This window comes from Mixophyes fleayi, chromosome 6 (assembly GCF_038048845.1).
Source record: "Mixophyes fleayi isolate aMixFle1 chromosome 6, aMixFle1.hap1, whole genome shotgun sequence".
Lineage (NCBI taxonomy): Eukaryota > Metazoa > Chordata > Amphibia > Anura > Limnodynastidae > Mixophyes > Mixophyes fleayi.
This window is the reverse complement of record NC_134407.1, coordinates 184251511-184274452: the sequence shown is the minus strand read 5'-3', so window position 1 is coordinate 184274452 and position 22942 is coordinate 184251511. Positions and strand designations below refer to the sequence as shown.

The window sequence follows — 22942 nt, the reverse complement described above, 5'->3', positions numbered from 1 at the left end:
GTGCACTTAGGACTATACATATGAAAATAGCTACACACATACATACATATAGAAGTACATGCACACGAATAACACTCCATCAAAAAGGTTTGAAATAAAATTCTCTGGCTCTGAGTTTCCCAGAATCCTCACGGTGTTTTTCCCTGAGCGCTGTGGTAAAACCACTTTCCATCTGTTTCCCATTTCTGCCAAGCTGAGGTTTTCCTCTATGACATTAACGTTTAAAGTGCCAGAGAGGAATACAATGCTTTATCCACTGGTAGTGTATGAAAAGCAATCCCCCACTGCAAAAAGCTGCGGCTTATCCATGGATGTAATGGATACAGAAATAACCACATATACAGATCTACACCACTATATTTCTAGCACCTATGTAAGCCATTTCTATAGCTCTCATTTTCATGGAATCTAAGTATATAAGAAAAACTGTCTGTATGACTTGTAAATGACAATGGTATCGCTATGGTAACCTCCTTGGTCCGTTATGAAAACTTCTCTAGTGGGTCTAATAATTTTACATTTGCTTATATTAAAAGTGTACTGTCAGTGTATACTGATGATGCAGTCTGTAAGGGGTAGAGAGTCTAGATAATATTGTATGTTATGTGTAAGAAGTAAATGAGGACCATTTCCTCTGTGTGGAGTTTGTATGTTCTCCCCGTGTTTGCGTGGGTTTCCTCCGGGTGCTCCGGTTTCCTCCCATACTCCAAAAACATACTGGTAGGTTAATTGGCTGCTATCAAAATTGACCCTAGTCTCTCTTCTCTGTCTGTCTGTCTGTCTGTTAGGGAATTTAGACTGTAAGCTCCAATGGTGCAGGGACTGATGTGAGTGTGTTCTCTGTACAGCGCTGCGGAATCAGCGGCGCTATAAAAATAAATGGTGATGATGATGATGATTTCACTCAAACGTTGCTGACGGCACTGCAACATTTCATAATGTGTCAGCGGTATGCCCGACCGGTCTACTGCCGGAGGCGGCAAATGAAACGGAGCCTTTTTCACCCTTTATACCGTCTACCACAAACATTTGTACACGAGTTGCGCTACTTCACAAGACAAGTATTTTAATTTTAAGCATTATTATATCTACCAACAATGTAGACAACTTATTTAGAGGTTTATATTTTTGTTATTTTATCGTTCAGGTTGCCTCATTATTCGGTCATCCCTGACTGTATGATGTGACCGATAGATGGAGGGAAGTTTAAGCAGAGTTAATGGACAATGAACTGTACATTCCACTCTCCCCACAAAATAGTCTCAGGGAAATTACTCAGAATTGTTTAGAATAGGCCGATATGTATTGGAAGTTTATAAAACGGAAGATACAATAAGGACACCAAATCGGCAGGGGTTATTTACCTTCACTATCTGCATACAGAGCTACCCTGTACCACCACAAGCCTCTATATCCAGACCGGACTTGCCAGCAGAGTCTCTATGCTCCGGCATTATTACGCACTACTCATGTGTCCAAACCCACACTCTGGCACAGCACTCAAAGAACTACAGGTAATAGGTGTAAGCAGACTCTCTTTGCTCTTGGACAGATCACCATAACAACCCAATCACAGGAGAGCACCGGCATCAGAACGCCCACTTCTTAAGTGAACTGGACATATTTAACACCAACAGCAAAACAAATCCCATGAAGATCTCTGCTGCCCACAAATACGCTAACCAGGACAACAACAGACTCCAGAGACGAACAGACAAACAATACAAGATCAACTCCAGGAAAGTTTGTTATCTAGGATGATAACGTATACAAAAAACAGGTCCAGGATCAACCCTGTAAAAGATAAAAAGAGAAGCTACATTTCTCTCTCCCCAACCAGTCTCCCAACTATTTTTCATATAAACAAGAGAAGCAACTTCACACACCAAGACTAAACACAGACCCACATCCCATGAGGAACAACCGGGACCGAAAGTAGCAGAACATCCTCCACACAAAGAGACTGCTTGTGAAAACCATCCTTCCTCCAGTCAGCAATAATCATATTTGACCCAACCAGTTCTATAGCACTGACTAAAGTCCCAAACCACAAGAACACAATATAGGACAACTAACCACCCCCTAAACTGGAAAGAGGACCCAACACACGGTCAAGGTAGCATTGGAACCCTTACTAAAACCTGAAGGCAGTATACAAAAAAAAAAGACAACTTTATAAATTCAGACCAGCCCAGTCTATACCCCTCCACCTGTTCACCAGTTTTACCTAGGGATCACTATCTCCAGTTCACGGTCAGTCACCGCCATAGTACTGAAAAGGAGCGCTGGAGAGCGATTGTCTTTAGAATGCAAGTTAGTGAGCTCTCCATGTCCGCTGCTCTCAGTGCTCCTTACTACAGCCAGGAGGGGTGACACAAGCTGTAAACATTTTAGTGGAACGGGTGTGTGTACAAATATAAAGTTTGGTTTGAATTATTTTAAAAAGGTAACTGCACACAAAAATCATTTTACACAACTGCCCAGTCATTAAGCTGAGTACTACAATCTACTGGAATAACATCTGAAGCTTTAAAATAGAACATCTGCCTGAAATAGTTGAAAGCTTAGAAACAGACAAATGCTATCAATTGATACACAGGTTGTGAATAATTCACCTTCCACGTGCACTGTAGTTTGTTTCCATGGTTACAGATGTTCTTAAGGAAGGTCAGTTATTCACAACCTGTCAAAGGGCAACAACAGTGTGTTTCTAAGTTTTCAACATGCAAGTCTTATTTTAATTATCGAGAGTTATTCCAGTAGTAGTACCCCAGCTTAGTCATTATAATTAGGGGAAATATTTTTTGAGTGGCGTTATCCTTTAAAGCTGTACCCTGGAAGTCTTAAATATAAACAGTGGTGGGTGCAGATATAATGGTCTATACTGCAATGGTGTTGACACCTGCTGATTAAAAACGACACAATATCAAGATATTAAACCTAAGACCAAAGGATTATGCTATCACAACAAATAAAAAATGTACACTTGTTACAAAATAGCCAATAATAGAGTTCAGATAAAAGTATACATAATAGATGTTAACACTAGAATTTCCAACGCCATAATAAGAGATGATAAATGAAGTCATTTTTTTTAAGCTTAAGAAATAATAAGTCTTACTATGAAAGTATTGTCTGACCTTTATGTTACTGAAAAAAAGGACCACAGGGACAAATTAGCTCTTCTTACAGACTACCAATGTGGAGAATGGAGACACCCATAACCTGCACTGTTTTGCATGAGAAGGACTAATTGAAAGACAGAAAAGAAAAAAAAAAAAAAAAAAAAGAACTCTCCCTTCCCCCAAATGTCATACATAGGAGTCAAGGACAACAGCTGATGATATGACAGTCACCTGCAGCCAAAGGGGAGGCCAGAATGCAATGCTAATTCCCTTAAGAGACAATAGAAACAGATGAGCATTGGTGACTGGGATTATGGGTAATACAGGCTGCACCTGGTGTCAGTAACAGAAGGAGGGGGGGGGGGGAATTTGCTGGGAGACACGGTGTGCACATCTGTCAATGTACAATAGCAAAGTGCTTTGTTGCCCTCCCTCCTCCATGTAGTCAACATTGGGCTTTTATAAGAGTCTCAGTTGGTCTAGAGATGCAACTGGTTGGATTTTCATTTCTTTCAAACTGGATAATGTACTTAATACTACACCAAGCAGCCACTGGGGAAAGGATCATCTATTGTACAATGTACTAAATAATTAACCTCTGACATTTCAAATCTTGTATCAGTGCTGTCCAAGCATTACCATAAAGAGGGTCACATTTCTGTGACCCTCTTATTTAATTTATTTTTTAACCAGATAAGGTAAAAAAAGAAATAAAATGCACTGAGATTACTGCTTAATTTTCTATTACTTTACTCTCTCTTTTTAGAGCGATAATGCTTTCAAGAGTGAAACAAGATCATACTATATATTATTATAAAGGTTGAAAACTTTGCAATATCTTTGGTTATTGCAGAACAAGCAGTGTTTTATATTGACTTATGCCTGGAATTATGACAAGACACATAAGCATGCATCCATAGTGACTGGGAGGACAGTGTGACACTTCACATGTATTTATCCTAAATGTCTCTTGAGTTGTCTGAAGCAGAGGAAAGGATGCTTGAGAAGGTATCACAGACTTCAAATGCACTGAAAATATTTAAAGAGAACGTCACATGACTGCTAATCGGGATCATAACGCATTCTTCAAATCATAACTCACGTAGCAAATAGAACTACTATATGTTCACTATTGAAAAACTGGGACAATATATCAAGAGACATCAGGAACAACTTATAACATTGTGTTTGTGTGGTATTTATACTTTGTTGCACCCTTATTTAACTAATATGTATTTAATATAAATGTTCTTAGAAAATATGCCTTGTTTCGCCAACACAAATTCACAACATGGGCAGAGGTATAGCAATGTCTACAAGGAGCAAGTCAAAATCATAGACACAAACAAAGGTACATTACGACTTCCCCCTCCTCAGCACAAAATAAAGATTAATGAATGCCATCTATGTTGTGCGTGACCTTCTAAAATGCTAATCTTTCTAGACCACTTTAAAACTGAACTTACCAATATATATATGTGACCCATTTCGAATTTAAGTTGCGTCATTCACAGATACCAGCTGTAGCCATGTGTTATCCTTATAAACAGTCAATAAATATAAAAAAAATAGTGATTTTTCACAAATTCCAGATCATCACATTTCTCCCAGAATCCTCTGGGTTAAGGAAAATTATAAATACAAAAAGCAGATACTTGTGTGGCTCCCAAGATTTTAAATGTGTATTTTGTCATTTTTGCATAACTACACTGAAGCGAAAGTTTTCATATTAAAACCCAAAAATTACGCAGCACATACAAGTAAAATTTGCAAAATGTAAACAGTTGGAAAAACTGAACCAAAGCCGCTCAAAATCCCTAATACTCCTTTAAGATTAAATAGAAACGACATGCCACAGAAGAATTGCCTGGCTAGTCTAGTGCGACAATATTTTACCTAGGTGTATGTGTGCAAGTATTTTTAATTTTCTTTGTCCTTGCATATGGGGGGAGGACTTAATATATCTCCACACACACCAGTCAAATACCAACTAGTTACATACTGCAAGTAGAAAAATATATAGAATGAGTTAATGGCTCTTTACAGATAGGAAAGCAACAGAAATACTATATGGTGTGTGATATATATATATATATATATATATATATATATATATACACATATATACACATATATACATGTATGTGAATATACACCAAAAATTGCTGTTAAAAGGCTAAGGTAGCTGCATTGTCTGCATTACTGCAATAGAGTAAAGGATTATTGATACATATGCAAGGACGCAGGAAGATAGCAGAGGACAGTGTGCTGAAAGGCAAGCAACTTACCGTTTAGGATCTGCAGGCGTGGAATTTTAAATAGGATTTTTTTCCTTGGGTGTAGTTGAGTGGGATACCCCTCCGCCCCTGCGTGTGTTTAACACATCTGTGATTCCTCAGTGTGTTGGAAGATGCAGGACTGTGCTGGCGCAGATGGACTGCAGATGTGTTGTCAAACTGAATTATCCCCCCCACCCTCGTTTCTTCTGCCAAAGAGAGACACCCCCTCCTGCCTGTATCTGCCTGGCGCGTTCACTCTGTAGCTCTGTTACTAGGGCTTCTTGCATTTTCATGTCACTAGATATACACCTACCGCTGGCTCAGAGCCAATAAGACTGTAAGTCCTTAATAAACGCAGGGCTCTTCATGGATGGATGCACCAGCGGGGACGTCTCCTAGCCAAGAGCATCACACCGAGGGGTGGGAGAGAGAAGGCCACATTACTGTCTGCTGTCACTAAGCCCAGCAGTACATTGCAGAGCAAAGGGAAAAATTGATCTGTCTATATTTATCTGCGGCTCATGATTCTTTCCAAATTAAAGTCCTTTTAACTAGTTAAATATCCCATTTTGCTATAAAAAGAGACAGTGCTTGCCAAATTTTTCAGTACAGCGCAACTATATAACATTTAGGCCTCCTACACAAGGGTGTTGTTATTTTAAAGCATTTACAGACAACATTTAATCATTGACATCTGTCCCTGCCAAAGTGGAGCTCACAATCTATGTTCCCTGTCACACAGACATACGCATACACAAGGGGTTAATTTTGTCAGAAGCCAAATAACTTACCAGTCTGTGTTTGGAGTGTGGGAGGAAACAGGAGCACCTGGAGGAGACCCACACAAACTCCAACACACATAGGGACATGGTCTGAGTCTAACCCATGACCCCATATAAGTGGGGCAACCATGCTAACCACTGTGCCACCATGCAACCCAATAATTAAATGCGATTTGACGCTCATAGTCTAAAAACAACATAAGCGCAAGGACCTGTACACACACACACACGCGCATTCGCTTTGCATAAATTTTGACACTACCTGCAGTGCTCAGTAACATTCAATGGAGGGCAAATGGAGTATTCATTTCAGTACGTAATACACTATCCTGGAGGCTTGGAGACAATGTACCTCTAATCGTCTGTGTAAAGTAAGGAAAAAGTATTAGGTTTTATCTAATTTTTAGCTAGCAATGTTATTCAGTTATTAAATATGACAATTCCGCTTCCAGACTCTCATGAACCTTTTTCCAAAGTGAAACAACATAAGTGCACCATTATATTTTGTCACACCATGGGTACTATTTATCAAGAGTCCCCCAATGACTAGATTTTCTTTTAATGTGCTATTCATTATAAAAATATCACTGAGACAGCTGAGCAATGCTTATGGCTCCAGGCCTCGTTGCTCAATTTTTAAAATGAGAAATTAGTTTAAAAAAATATAAATAAATATTCTCCTTCCCTAATATATAAAGAAATCATTGTGTTCATCGTTGACTACTTATATACAAATCTACAGTAAGGGATACATGACCCCACAGATAACAACACTAGTGGGTGCATTACGACAATAAAGGTTTGTACGAATACTTCATCTTACTCCATTAAATATCACTAACCTTAATGTTGCTCTAATATTGACTTATAAAAGAGATATATACGACATCATCTATACCGATTATCAGCAGCAGGAGTTATTATATATTTTGAGGTAAAGGGAGACAATAGGGCGCTAGTTAAGTAAAAGTGTGAAATATAGTGCTTATTTAATTAGCATAAAGTCTCCAATGCAATATAAAAGTACAAGGATAATTACCACAAACTTCTAAGATATGGACATACAAAAACTACCTTATATATTCAGGGTGGCAGCTAACTCGTTATGCACCTGTTTGTAGGAGCTACTTCTGCAAATAATATAGTAGGCGCCAGAACAGTGAAGTATATTAGCATGTAAATGTACTACAGCTAACAAATAACAGGTGGCTGCATATTAAACAGAAGTAATAAAGAACATCTGTAGTGTTCCTGTGGTCACTGGATCTCCTTATCCGCGTGGATGCCAATGTTGTTGACATTTGTGGCATCCAAATAGCTAAAGAGCATACTTACCAAATCTTCACTCTTCGTCGCCGCGAGATCCCGATGATGTGTGAAGACGGAATGACTCAAAAACGTCATCTTGTGATGGCGGCGTGGCCAAAATGACGAAATTCACAATGAATTGCATCATAGAAGCTCCTATCCTGCCCACTTCCTAGGGAGACGCAGGGGAACGGCCTGCCCTGGCGGGAGGCGCAGGGGAACGGCCTGCCCTGGCGGGAGGCGCAGGGGAACGGCCTGCCCTGGCGGGAGGCGCAGGGGAACGGCCTGCCCTCGCGGGAGGCGCAGGGGAACGGCCTGCCCTACCGGGAGGCGCAGGAGAACGGCCTGCCCTACCGGGAGGCGCAGGAGAACGGCCTGCCCTACCGGGAGGCGCAGGAGAACGGCCTGCCCTACCGGGAGGCGCAGGAGAACGGCCTGCCCTCGCGGGAGGTGCAGGGGAACGGCCTGCCCTACCGGGAGACCTACCCAGAATTCCAAAGTTTAAAAAAAAACAAGCAGACATGAAGAAGCCATGTGAAAGGAAAATCAGTACATTCCCATGATTCAGTAGCTTGCAGAACCACCTTTAGCAACAATAACTCGAAGTAACAAATTCACGTACACGTTTATCAGTCTTTTCCCACATGATTAAGGAATTTAGGGTCACTCATCCTTCAATGCTACTAATGTTTTATGGGCATTATGTGCAGCTCTTTTAAGGTCTCTCCACAACATCAGATCTGGACTTTGACTTGGCCTTTTCTTTATCATCCATTCAGTTGTAGATTTTCTGGTGCAGTTACGACCATTATTCCATTGCATGATCCAATTTCAGCTAGATTTGGGCGTGATACAGATGGCCTCACACATTCCTCTTAAATACTATCTTATAAAAAGGAGCTCATGATGGACTCAATCTTTACGAATTGTCCAGGTTCTTGGGCTGCAACAAGAACACCAAAGCGTCACACTTCCACCTGATAGGAGGTTATAGTAATACACAGTGTTTAGTTTCTACCAAAGATGGTACAGCGCTCAAAGACACAACTCCACTCTGGAGTCATCTGCCCACAGCACTCTGTTACAGGAGTCTTGTGCTGCATTCAGACACTAGGACACACTAAAATATTATATTTACTTTACCCTTGCATGCTTAGTACAGTCATTTGTTGTGTAGGTATCTGAATGTAGCATTCGGGGGGGTACAATGTTCTCCGTTTGTAAATCGTTCTCCTTATAGAATGAGGAACGTCAAATTGTTTGGAAGGGGCCTTATTATAATTTCCAGACTGGTTGCTACTCTGTTCAAATCATGAAGTGCACTTGACTCAAATTAACATCTTTATAAATAATTATGGGGGTAGTAGGGGTCTACTACTCTTTCAGTAAAGTAATTCTTCAGATTTCCCTTAAACTTGTTACAATCCACTTTTAGTGTATGTTTTCTTATTTTAATAGTTATCTTCGTGATATTTATCATTTTTCTTCAGGCTATTAATAATTTATAATTCTGCACTGCGTCATGGACTACCATGGCAACCACAGTCATGTGACACATGATGTAGTTAACAGAGAGGCTTTGGAACATCCCTTTGAGCTCTGTGTACTGGAAAATTCTCCCTCTGCCTTCACATATGCAACTAGCAGCCATATATTGTAACCTCCAGAGACATTATGAAAAGGTGAAAATGGTCTGTAGAATTAAAAATAAAAAGAAGGACCATTGGATGCATGCATTAAAAAAAAAAAAAAAAAAAAAAAGGTACTTAACATGCCATTGAGTAATAAAAAGTCTTCTAAGTGGGACTGTTGCATTAAATCATTAGTACGATTATATTTTCCATGGTAAACAATGTATCACACAAGATATGATATTGTTAAAGTGTACCTGTTACTTACAGGCAGCATTAGCATTTTGTGTGAATTCACAGAACAGGTTTGTGAGTTGATAAATAATCATACTATGACAAGACCTGTATCTGTTGTGAACAGCTTAGGAGAGTCCTGACCAACCTATGGATCTCCAGGTGTTGTGAAACTACAAGCCCCAGCATGCTTTGCCAGTAGACAGACAGGCATGCTGGGACTTACAGTTTTACCACAACTGGAGAGCCAAAGGTTGGCCAGGCCTGGCTTAGGGGATGTTTAACTCAGTACTGTACAGCACTACGGAATTAGTGGCGCTGTATAAATAAATGATGAGGATGATGGAGTGCCACAATTGGCCGATTAGATATTTACTGTAACGAGCAGGAGTGACCAACAATGTGGCACTGACTGTAGAGCCTTGTAGAACATCTTTCCCCTTCATAGTGACTTGTCTACACACAGTTAACATAGCAACTGTTCATAGAACATCCAGATGGCGAGTGGCAATTATTAATGTCAGTAGAAGCAAGCTGCAGCACTCGCCTGAATGAGTCTGTGTGTCCTGTGTTAGGAAAGGGCAAGCTGTGGCAACCATACTTTTGCCTATAAATGTGACTTGACAGGTACTCCAGAGTTAACCAATGATTACCCTTACTGTACTATCATGCAGAGCTGCTGTGCAACATTGATGGAAAACAAAACAAAAATGGAGGACATTTATAGTGTTTTGAACTGACAATGTTGGTTTTAAATAGGTAAAAATTAGATTAGAATATAAAGAACTGTGCCCCTAAGCAACCAACACTGACAAGGAGAGAGGCTATCAGTCTATTTACCATTCTGTATAGATTGGGGAATTCAGTTTCCCCACTGAAGCACTATGAATTACTACAAAGTATATAATTGCTATGTTCATCTTTGGTTCAGGTCGGAGTTTATTAAATGCTATAATATACTTATGATCCAGAAGGTCGTTAAACTAGAGTCTTTTAATAAAAATATGTAATCCCATTTAAAGATTAAATTTGCACAGTGTGCATCATTCGGTTTAAGTACAGCATTCCATGATAGCTTTGTGTCAATTTCAACATAGCCTACAGTGTTCGGAAGCCTACAGGCTGTGTAACATACAATAGAGTGTTATAGGAATGCTCATTTTAGTACAGAGTACACCAGGCTACAGGGAAAATCTGAGATGCATTAATGAACATGCTTCCAGGCTGTTATAGTAAGGCAATGTGCAAGGTTTTGTCAACACCATCCAGCATTTTTCTATGCTCGTGCCCAGGAGCACCCCTCCAAAAAAAAAAACCATAAAAATATATAAATAAAAATTAAACAAAAAACAGATATGCCTCAAACTGGTTATAGGAAACAAAAAAAAATGTATCTACCAAATTGTGGCCATTATAATTGCCAGCTAACAAAGGGGCGGTCTGTATCACAAAAGGTGGAGGCCTAACGAATGGAAAATGTAACAATTTTCTCAGGAGTGATATGGAAAAAAAATAAATGAATAAATCATCTAATGGTGAAGTATAGGATTTTACTCATGTAACTATGCAGACAATGATGTTTCAATAGAGGGTAAAGGTATCATACATTTCAGTTTAAATTATAGAATCTAAGCACGGTGGCTAAGTGGGATAGAACTTCAACCTTACAGCATTGGGGTCATGAGTTCGATTCCCAACCATTGCCTTATCTGTGAGGAGTTTGTATGTTCTCCCCATGTTTGCGTGGGTTTCCTCCGGGTGCTCCAGTTTCCTCCCACACTCCAAAAACATACTAGTAGGTTAATTGGCTGCTAACAAATTGTGTGAGTGTGTATTAGGGAATTTAGACTGTAAGCCCCAATGGCAGGGACTGATGCGAGTTCTCTGTACAGCGCTGCGGAATTAGTAACGCTATATAAATAAATGGCGATGATGATCTTAGCATCTTTTTTGCTAAAAATCAGGACAGGCTGTAAATGTTTTGTTCACTCATTTATTAGAAACCTATCATTACTCCTGTGTTCTTCTCAGCGCTTGATCAGAGGACACAACACTAATGTATCCATGCCATTGATAGGAGAGAGATGGTATAAAACACACAGAATTTTAAGCCTCCATATGATAACATGACATTAAGTAACTGGATATAAATTACCGTACAAGGATGAAACTATGCAGTGCTGGGATAAGCGATACGTCAGAAGTGCTCAAGAGCTACCAACAGTTCATGTGTTCAGGATTTTTTTAATCATGCACAGGCGAGTTCATCTATTAGGCTGGGTCGTAATTATCCCACCTGTTCTACAGACAGAAATCCTGAAATCATGAACTGTTGGTAGATCTTGAGCACTGGGTTTGAGCACCTCTGCAATACGTGGTCCACATGCGCACTTCAGATCTACTGCCTAATGATTCAGAGATCAAAACTCTACAACACTAGATATTTCCACATCACACATATGGGCATCATGATGCCTTAGTGGTTAGCATTTCTGCCTCACAGTACTGTGTTCAATTGCATGTGTTTACGTGGGTTTCCTCTTGCTAAGCCCCAACAGATGGGAGATCAGTATGCACCATGCCCTTCAGTCCCACCATAAGTAAACCACCACCTAGGCTGGTTAATAAAATAAATAAGTGTAAAATGTAAATTTGTTTGGTGCACTCCTGTAAAAGTAAATCAACACATAAATCATTGCTACAATTAAGGCCGGTGACTTTCTGGTCTCATCCAGACCCATTAATGGTAACATTTGTTCAAATATATATCTAGAAAGTAAATTAATAGAGTTAAAGTGAATGTAATATATATATTTCTATGGAATGTGAAAATGCTGCTCATATGTCCACAAGACAAAACAAGAAGCAAATTATCTCTGGGACGTGACAACATTCCTGTAACAAACGTGTCATACTACTATTAGGAACAAATGTTCTCAAAGTCAGTTAACTTTCCTTAATCACAAACAAATGTTCTTTTGTTTCTAATGAAAACTAAATAAATAAGATATCATTTATTTACTACTTTAAGTTATTGACAAAACACAGAAGGAGACAACGTATACAGCATATGATATGTACAATATCCTGCTGAGATTTCCCATGACCAGAGTACCTAGGACCCTTAATTGTCCCCCCTTCAGAAAGGAGCAGAGTGAGGTTTAGCTGGCATTCCACAGAGCCAGCCTGAGGCTCCAGGATGTCTGATGGAGATTGTGCTGCTTGGAGCTATTCATTTCACAAGGAAGTCAGCCACCCACCTAAATTACACATCTTTTCATTACTGCACAGCCAGAAGGGCTGGGGGTGGACTCAGTATGTGTGTACATGGGTGTCAACGTGGACATACACCTTTTATATATACTTTTATATGAAACACAAGTGCCATCACGCTACGAGTAACTGGTTATTAGTGGTGGCATTGCAAATACGGCTGTCAGCTGCATTCTTATCATTGCACAGACTGCAAGCACACACAAACTCTACTTGTAACCACTGCAGTGTACACAAGATGCATATTTTCAACATACATGGAAAGGTGCACAAGCACTTTGTCAGATATTTGGTTAGAAATGGTGTTGAAATACATATGATTATACAACAGAAGCCAGGTATTGAAAGCACCAGTTATTTGAAGAAACTTAAGGTAAAATAAAAGTAATTTGTAGAACAGAATTATTTGCTATTGAACTGGGAGTATAGAGAATTTTCTTTGTGTTCTGCAACCGCATAAGCAAGTCAGATAATAGGCAGCTTGCTGCAAAGGACTCTGGGAGGGGTTATTAGATACACAAAAGCTTCTAATTCCAAGAAGGAAATGTTTTGTCACCCAGCTGGGCTGTTAACATATAAATACAGGGCTGGTTTCCCCATAGAAAACTCTGCATCAGGCTAAAATAAAATAGTGTTTTCTCTCTCAAACCATAAACACACCTCTTGCTCGAAATCTCCACATTTGAAAGGACTTTAAAACTACAAATCAGGGAAGCAAAGAGAAATGAGAGAGAAACCAATAGGCACAGGGAAATTAGAGGGATAAAATAATGGGAAGTGATAAGTAGAGATACAGGGCTAGATTTACTAAACTGCGGGTTTGGAAAAGTGGAGATGTTGCCTATAGCAACCAATCAGATTCTAGTTTTCTTTTATTTAGTGCATTCTACAAAATGATATCTAGAATCTGATTGGTTGCTATAGGCAACATCTCCACTTTTTCAAACCCGTAGTTTAGTAAATATACCCCACAGTGCTATTTGCAGAAACATGGTAATAGCCAAATAGATAAAGTTATCAGAATATCTTCTAGATCAGGGTCTCTTAAACTTTGGTACAGAGATTCAACAGGCACCTCTGCCTGTTAAATTCAACTAAAATGTACATTGTGATGTATTATGCATAAATAAAATATATTCAAAATTAAAGACATGGGATTTTACAGTAGTCATTTATACACGTTAATGGATACTTGGAATTTTTTATAGACTTTACTTTCACAAATTAAGGGGTACATGGCAAACAATTACCATCATAGGGGGGAGCTTGATACAAAAAGGGTTGAGAATCTCTGTCCTAGATTACAGTGTGTGATATCAAGTGGTTAACAGCTACAGATCCTCCCCCCTCCACCCTGCCCATGGTAATAGGGAGACCTCCTGTGCACCTGGTGGGAAGAAGTGCAGAGAATCCCAGGTGCGGTTCATCTAGTACACATCTGCTAGGTCGCACTACACACCTGGTAGCTCCCACACCCACGGGCTCTGCATACTTAGACCTGTGCTTCACGGAATGACAGCCTGTTAGCAGCCTGCTCACATGTCAAACAAATAACACATTAGATACATCCTTTATTTAATAAGCATTAAAAATAACTGCACAAACGCCCAAATCGTTACTAATAGCTTCCTAGTTTAGTCCCCCCCCCTCCTTAATTTTTACACCACTATTTCAAACATTCCTGCTAATCCAGATCAATCGGCTGAACAATTATGTAAATTTTCAAGCATCACAAACATAATTCAAAACTGTAGGGTGCAGGCGATTAGAAACAGCTAAAATTATTTCAATATAGTCACACTTGTTTTAGAAGCCATCAATACCATTTTAGTATGCTTTATGCACACCTTCGAAATTTCCCATAATAATAATAATAATAATAATAATAATAATAATAATAGTGTCTAATGCTGGGTAGACACTACAGGTTTTTCAGCCAATTATCATTCCAGAGCACATCATATCATTTCATTTGATTTTTAAACTGGTCTAAAAGTCTCGTTCACCGATGGAACAATGTCGTTCCAATTCTGCAGTGTGTATGCACTCATGACCGGCAGTGACCATAGATCTCTATGGAGTGTGCAGAGTCACTATCTTTTCAGCCTATGGTTATGAGAGATGGGGGCACATTTATCAATCATTGGCAAAAGTGAGAAATAGTTATCAATCCTTATCGCATGGATAAGGATTGAACTATTTCTCAAATTTATGAACAACAGATCACAGAAACAGTAGTTCCGAAAAATGCTGTTTCTGTGATAAAAAAAATCATACTTAACCCCCTCTTCGGAAGCGCTGTCTCCGGATCTCCTCCTTGTTCTCTTCATCCTTCAACTGCGCATGTGCATTTCGAAGAACTGCGCAGGCGCACAAAGATCCCTGCTCTGTCTCTGCAACTGTCGTTGCAGAGAGAGAGCTGTGAGTGACAGGGAGGGATCATGTGATCCCTCCACACATGCGCTGTCCAGCTCTGCTCTTCGGAGGCTGGCGTACATTATCAAGACAAGTTTCCGAAAAAAATGTTTAGATTGTTAGATTTGAGCTGGAATCAGTCACCATACTGTTGAATGGTGACTGCTCCCAAAAACGAAGAGGAGTGCAAAGCGATGCACCTTTCATAAATTTGCGGAGAACACCCAGGGAGCTTAATTTGCCGGTAAGAGCACTATCGTGGTTTCTTAAATATGCCCCATGAAGAGCACAGATCAGAAGATAAATCTTGTAAAACTGGTATAGTGTGTACACATGAATCGTCATGCTGATCGGGGCTTTTTTTTTTTCTGTCGTTGGTTAAATCGTTAAAGACGTCGCATTGGGAAAAAATTTCTTTAGTATGTACCCAGCTTATCTGTGCAGCCACCTCCGAAAGGTCTATGCACCTGAAACACAACAAATGAAAGTGTATGTCCTGGTGCGTACTGTGTACAGATACCACTGCATGTGTCGAAGAGAGCAGAAATGCACCAAAAACGTATTTATAAGAGACATGTAGTCATTGAAAAACAGTTCTTTATAAAGATGGAATCTGTACACAAAGAAATTAATTCTTAGAAAAAAAACAAATAACGCAGAACACTAGGCTAGGTTTTTATGCCTGTGTATAAATTATATGGAACAGAAGAACAGGACAGTAACTTCAGGAGTCGAGAAACTGAGGAGTGTAGATGTTTTTTGCAGTTACTTGAAACTTTTGGTGCCGGAATTAAAATTTGGAAGCTAGACTGTCTGGCTCCAAAGATGCATTGCGAATATGTATCTACTCTACCATATATTTTTACCTGCATACATATGCATTACACATGTGTATAGCATTAACTACATCCATATGTACAGATGCTCTCAAACTCAAAACAGTTGGATTTGCCTGTAAGAAACGAAAAAAAATATGCTGCTCCGAGAAGAATCTATTTATAAGCATGTCTGTTTTGTCTGTTTTAAACGTAGCATCTAATCAATGGAGTCTCAGACTTTAATCTATAGCAGCTGCTCTCGGAGACTGGCTGGCTCTGTGAAACCTCACACACCATAACTTAGAATTTTTTCCTGCAAGGCCTTAACCATGATAATGTCCACAGAGAAACAGGAATTCACTTCAGCTCCACACAATATTACATTCTCTGGGGCTACATATAATATTTATTCAACGTCGCCGAGTGTTGTAGAGAAACTTTAAAAAGTCTTATTCAAAAAAACTTGTGTTCTCTGTTCACAGGTCCTGTAAAACCTTTAGTAGCCAGAGTCTTGTCCTTTAGAGCAAGTTAGAAAATAAAAACAAATGCCGAAATGGTTGCTATGCAGTACTTTGCGTACATTTGGGTACATAGAACCGTTTTATTAAAGTTTACCTGTTACCTACATAAAGTTAGGTAGATCTTTACTGTACTTAACCAATTCATTAGCTCCTGGTAAACTGAAAGGCTGAATTCTTATGACTATTGTTCCATTCCACAAAATGATTACCTCCACTCAGGGGAGGGCTGACAAATTTTAGCCCGGGGGTCAAGACTCAACTGAGCAGCCTATTTTAAAGGAAAGAAATGCAGGTGGCTCAGTGACCCAGCCCAAAGTAGCCCACTATGGGACCAGCCCGGGGGGCTAATGCCCCCCAGACCAGCCAGCCCCTACCTCCACTGTAAGTAATTGACAGACACTTTGAATAACAAGCCCCTCAGTCTTCTTATGCCGAGGTATTGGAAAGTCAAGGGTATTAGAACAGTGGTGCAGAGTTTAATGTCACTAGAGGACGACTGTCTTTTTAATGATAAATTCTCAATATGAGCCAGTGCTTTAAGTGTCGCAATAGCATTTTAATGGATTTCACTCAATTTCTAGAACGTGTAATAGTGGCCTTAGGTAAATGCTCCTAAATAGACAACCCAGCATAGGTGGTCTTGTGGGTACTCTGACCCTGCACAGCAAAACGCAATAAACCATGAGTATAATACACAAATCCTTGTAATTGTCCATTAGTATTTTACTAACTGTAAGGGTACTGGAGCCTGGTAAGTGTAGCCATTTTTCCTTGAGGTCCATCTGTTCTTTAATGGAGAGCCAGAAAATGAAATCCATTCACCACTTTAAAATGGGTCTGGGGAGAGTGGCGAGATGACCAATCACAAGCACAATCTCTTGTTCACGGCTTGCGATTTGTCCTCTCGATCACACATATGGTTTGGAACGGAGGGTTACTTGGCACGGCCTTTTTAACCCATTCATTGTTTACTAGGTGGCAGTGCACCTGTAAAATAAGTACGGCCTCATTTACCATGCCCCTGAACTTGGCGTGAGTCACAAATAAGTGGATATGGCATTTTCAAAAAAGCTAAAACATAATGGGGGTAATTCGATTCACCCTGAAGTACCGCTGCGTGAAACATATTACCATTATTAGGGTAATTTTAATTCGGCAAAAAGCCGGCATTGAAACTACCGCAATAACAGTATTTAAGCGCACTACTATCGTAATAACTGAATAATTGTGTGCAGGCCGCGTTATTTTTTATTTACAGTAACGCGGCCAATTGAATTCCCCCCAATGGGTAAGAGTGGGTTATACTGAAACTCCCCCCCCACCCCGACTCCCCAAAAGAAAGAAAAAAAAGAAATAACCAAATAACCATGGGCCCGATTCATCAAGGAACACTAATGCCTATACATGCTGTATTTTGAGTTAAACTGCTCTTGCACATGCCCAGAAAAAGACTATATGCCAGAGGACGCAAATGTATCTATCCAATTCATCTTCGAGCACAAAGAATCCTTACAGCAGCCAACGATTTCAGGGGCAGAACAGGGAGGGGCTGGGCATATGCATGTAATCAATATACAGTAAGGGCGTGGCAGGCTCGAGCGCATGCAGCAGCGTCCAATTCAAGCTTTGGGCATCTTTAAGGTTTTTCTGTGATATCGCTTGCACTAGCTACAGGACAGGTCTAAGTACCAAGTGATAGTGATGATGGCTGTGTATCCAAGATAGAACATATGTTTGCAATCAGGAGCAACTGTAAGAATGTATTTTATGTACAGTAGACATTCATAACACCCTAATAAATGTATTTTATATAAGGGGGGGGGGGTACATCCGTTTTGCGTGCCCTAATGAATCAGGCCCTATTTGTCTTTACTCCACCAACAGAGGCACAGAGATTGAGATAGTCTTCCGCGCCTGTACCTGGTGTTTTCTAAGTAAGAGCACTCATAGGTCTTTGTTTGGGTTGTTTACGATTCCATTTAAGTGGAGGCATAAGAGAACTAAAATGTCTGTCTGCAGCCTTAAAGCCTAATTGCAGACAACTGCAAACATCTATTAAGTTCTCTCTGGATACAAAGTTGTCTAGATATTTAAAAGTAATTCTCATAAAAGAAAACAGGATGTCATAAAAACACAGACAAAAAATTACATAAAATGCTCTGCTACACCACAGTGGCCATTAGCACCAATGCTCTGCTACTCCACGGTGGCCACCAACACTAGCGCTCTGCTACACCACGGTGGCCACCAACACTGGTGCTCTGCTACACCACAGTGGCCATTAGCACCAACGCTCTGCTACTCCACGGTGACCACCAACACTAGCGCATTACTACACCACGGTGGCCACCAACACTGGCGCTCTGCTACACCACGGTGGCCACCAACACTGGCGCTCTGCTACACCACGGTGGCCACCAACACTGGTGCTCTGCTACACCACAGTGGCCATTAGCACCAATGCTCTGCTACTCCACGGTGACCACCAACACTAGCGCTTTGCTACACCACGGTGGCCACCAACACTGGCGCTCTGCTACACCACAGTGGCCATTAGCACCAACGCTCTGCTACTCCACGGTGACCACCAACACTAGCGCACTACTACACCACGGTGGCCACCAACACTGGCGCTCTGCTACACCACGGTGGCCACCAACACTGGCGCTCTGCTACACCACGTTGGCCACCAACACTGGCGCTCTGCTACACCACGGTGGCCACCAACACTGGCGCTCTGCTACACCACGGTGGCCACCAACACTGGCGCTCTGCTACACCACGGTGGCCACCAACACTAGCGCTCTGCTACACCACGGTGGCCACCAACACTGGCGCTCTGCTACACCACGGTGGCCACCAACACTGGCGCTCTCGTACACCACGGTGGCCACCAACACTGGCGCTCTGCTACACCACGGTGGCCACCAACACTGGCGCTCTGCTACACCACGGTGGCCACCAACACTGGCGCTCTCGTACACCACGGTGGCCACCAACACTAGCGCTCACTACACCATGGTGGCCATTAACAATAGTGCATTAGTTTAGTAAACTGTACTCGAAATATTATGAAAACTGATTTGCTATCGCTTTCAGCATTTTTTTTTGTCATGAAGAGCATTATTAACAGTATAATGATTCAACTACTCACACAAAAGAAGAAAGTCCACCTAAAAAGCACAAAAGTTTCAGCCATTTCATACAAAACCAGTGAGAAATGTATACACCTCCTTAATCCAAACACATAATGGCAATTAAAGACAATAAACTGTACAGTGCCCAATTTTATGCATAAAATGTATCTATATGCAAATTTGAATTAATACAGATGTGTATTGATGTAAAATGGCATTTTAGAAACAATTGAAGCCAAACACAGACAGCAAAACCAACAGTGTCCAACTAAGTTGGCAAATTGATTGACAGTGCTGCCTCACAGCATTGGAGACATGGGATCGATTCTGACCCGGGTACTATCTATGTGGATTTTGTATGTTCTCCCTCTGTTTGCGCAAATTGCTTCATGTAGTCCACAAACATTCTGGAAGGTCAACTGGCTTCTGAGTAAATGCACCCTAGTGTGTGTTAAAGAATTTAGAATGTGAGCTCCAGATAGCTCAAGGGCTGAATTGAATGAATAAAATGTTCTCTGCAAAGTGCTGGTGGCGCTATGTAAATAAAGGATTATGATAATAATAATAATAATGTAATAAATTTATACTTTGTTGCATAAACAGTTCTAATTACAGCAAGAAGAAAAACAAACAAGACACTTTTAACCACTAAAATACTGTAGCATGCTATAAAGTTTTTAGGTTAGTGCAGACATAATTATATGTAGACACATATTGTATTCCAAAATGTATTACTTTTTTGTTGAGCTAAATGTATACCCTTAAGCACTTATAGGTGGATTTTATTATTATTTTTCATTACCATTTTCTAAGCTCAAAAGTATTACTGTTCAAGAAACAAAAATCCATTTATAAAATATAAGTTTTTTAATCTTCCCAAAAACAGTAGCTAAATTTGTTTTATCTGATGACCTTGGTGTAATTTGGAAAAAATATGTATGCAGGTACTTACTATCTATAGGATGCAGCAAAAGTTACTCTACCTACTGCCCTTATCTAATTTGGCTTCTGCAAGAAAACCACATACATCAATACACATGCTACGTATAGTGAAATATGTATAAAGATGGGAGATTATGATAAAGTGTTGTAATAATTCCTGTCCAACAAGGAACTGTGCATTGGGACAGTGTTTAACCAGTTTCTGCTGAAAAGTAACTACAGAACAACATGGAAGCCACAGCCTGACACATACACGTACTGAACAACCAAAAAAGGACAGTTTGTGCTGCATTGTATACACTGTGCTAGACACATAATATATGGAAATAAACAGAGCACCATGTGGAGTCATAATATTTACAGAGCAGTCAATGGACTTGTAACGTGTTATGTTACTGCCCAGGACGTTCTACACCTAACACACCTTTATTACTGCAAAAGGACTTATCACCCAGTAACTCAATAATCAGATGCCATCCAGGTGATCCCTGCAAGCATCGGTCCTCTCACTAACACTCTGGAACCAGCACAGAGAACTGATCTACAGAGTAGACAAGATGTATCACATTAACCACTTCACAACGGGATCAGCTCCTAACAGCACCCAACAATCATACATAAATACACATATACTTCAACACATGCATTTAGCCACTTAGCAGCCAAGGGACTGACAATGAACAGCCAGAAGCAACAAACTTTTACAACAGGTATTTATTGATATGGCGAGTACCAGTCACTTAACCCATTCAGCACCACAATAAAAGATCTCTCCAGCGGGTGATTGGTTTAACACTGTTGTCAGCAAACTCTCACAGCTCTAAAGGCCCATCTAATAGCATCAGGGTTTAAGACGATATCAACAGTGCAGGGGGTGACCTTTAACTACCCCTAACAAGTGAATAACAGGAGTGCAATCCATAAAATACTTACAGTGAAATGATCCCGGTATCCCAACCATCCTGTAGATCGTCTGTGGCTTCACAATATAACAAGTCCACAAGATGCCCCTCCTCGGATTGCTCTGTTTTACTTAAAAGGCCTTTGGTGAAGCTGGAGGAGACTGTGTAGGATAGGGGGCAGGGAATAGGACAAGGAAAGGGCCTCCTTCCCCCCCTCCCCTCTGGAGGAAACTCCCTCCCCCCTCTCACAGTACGTATCATTTTATTCTTTATAACTGTGTAGCAGTCCCAGTATCCCTACATTAACAATGTTATACAGTAGCAGTAGGAATATACAATGATATAGCAGAAATAGACGTATTGACATATAAACAGATTTGATAGCTTAGTCGTATCTGCTTTTCTGTTTTACAAATAATAGGCCTGATCTCAAATAGGAGGCTGAAGTTAGCTTCTCATTCAGCCAGCTTCTTATTCAGACACTTTATTTTTAAAGGATTAAATCAAGTTGGATCACTGATTTAACATTAGATTAACACAACCCTTGCAAAACTCCAGCTAATTTCTTACTCAAAATAATGAGAATGGTGTATGAGCCCACTTTGCCAGCTGCTTTCATGCCCATAACGCCATTGGGCCAGACAAAATACAAGTGGGTTATATGTAACTGCCCACCCTGTGTTGTTTCCCACTATCAAATTGGTGGCCCAACGGGATTTAACCCTTGCAAAACTACAGCTACTTATTCAAGATGATACAAATGGTATATGTGTCCACTGTACCATTTCATGCTCAAAGCCTTGTTGGGCCAGGCAAAATACAAGTGGGTTATATGTGACTGACCACCCTGTGTTGATTCCCACTATCAAATTTGTGGCCCAACGGGATTTAACCCTTGCAAAACTACAGCTACTTATTCAAGATGTTAAAAGATAGGGACTGTGCCTACTTTGCACCTGATTTCATGCCCTAACCTATGTTGGGCCAGGCTAAATACAATTGCAATTTGTGTAAGGGACACTCTTTAGTGTTAATCTAATGTTAAATCAGTGATCCAACTTGATTTAATCCTTTAAAAATAAAGTTTTCTGAATAAGAAGCTAACTTCAGCCTGATGTTTCAGCTTTGGTGTCTAGTCTACTTATATAGATGTGATAGGGATTATCATCATAATCACCATTTATTTATATAGCGCCACTAATTCTGCAGTGCTGTACAGAGAACTCACTCATGTCAGTCACTGCCCCATTGGGGCTTACAGTCTAAATTCCCTAACACACACACAGGCAGAGACATACAGACACACACAGACAGCCAGAGTAGGGTCAATTTGTTAGCAGCCAATTAACCTACCAGTATGTTTTTTGGAGTGTGGCAGGAAACCAGAGCACCCGGAGGAATCCCACGCAAATCTGGGAAGACCATACAAACTCCTCACAGATAAGGCCATGGTCGGGAATTGAACTCATGACCCCAGTGCTGTAAGGCAGAAGTGCTAACCACTTAGCCACCGTGCTGCCCCATTATTAGTTCATTTAATTTTTTGTGTGATTAGGAATTTAATAGGGTCATTAA

General features: G+C 40.4%; 1 protein-coding gene across 4 annotated transcripts in view; it reads right to left on the bottom strand.

The window, feature by feature from the left end:
* CBFA2T2 (CBFA2/RUNX1 partner transcriptional co-repressor 2) overlaps positions 1-21552 on the bottom strand; it is a 34423-nt gene extending 12871 nt beyond the window's left edge. For 2 of the 4 annotated variants that reach the window (XM_075177547.1, XM_075177548.1), the window contains exon 1: positions 21399-21552. In XM_075177547.1, the coding sequence (XP_075033648.1) occupies positions 21399-21426 (28 nt within the window). In that variant the 5' untranslated portion in view covers positions 21427-21552. Of the gene's footprint in view, positions 1-2615; positions 2633-5413; positions 5596-21398 lie in introns of those variants that run through there. The other 2 variants (XM_075177549.1, XM_075177550.1) reach the window with 2 other exon arrangements.
* Positions 21553-22942: the final 1390 nt, after the last annotated feature.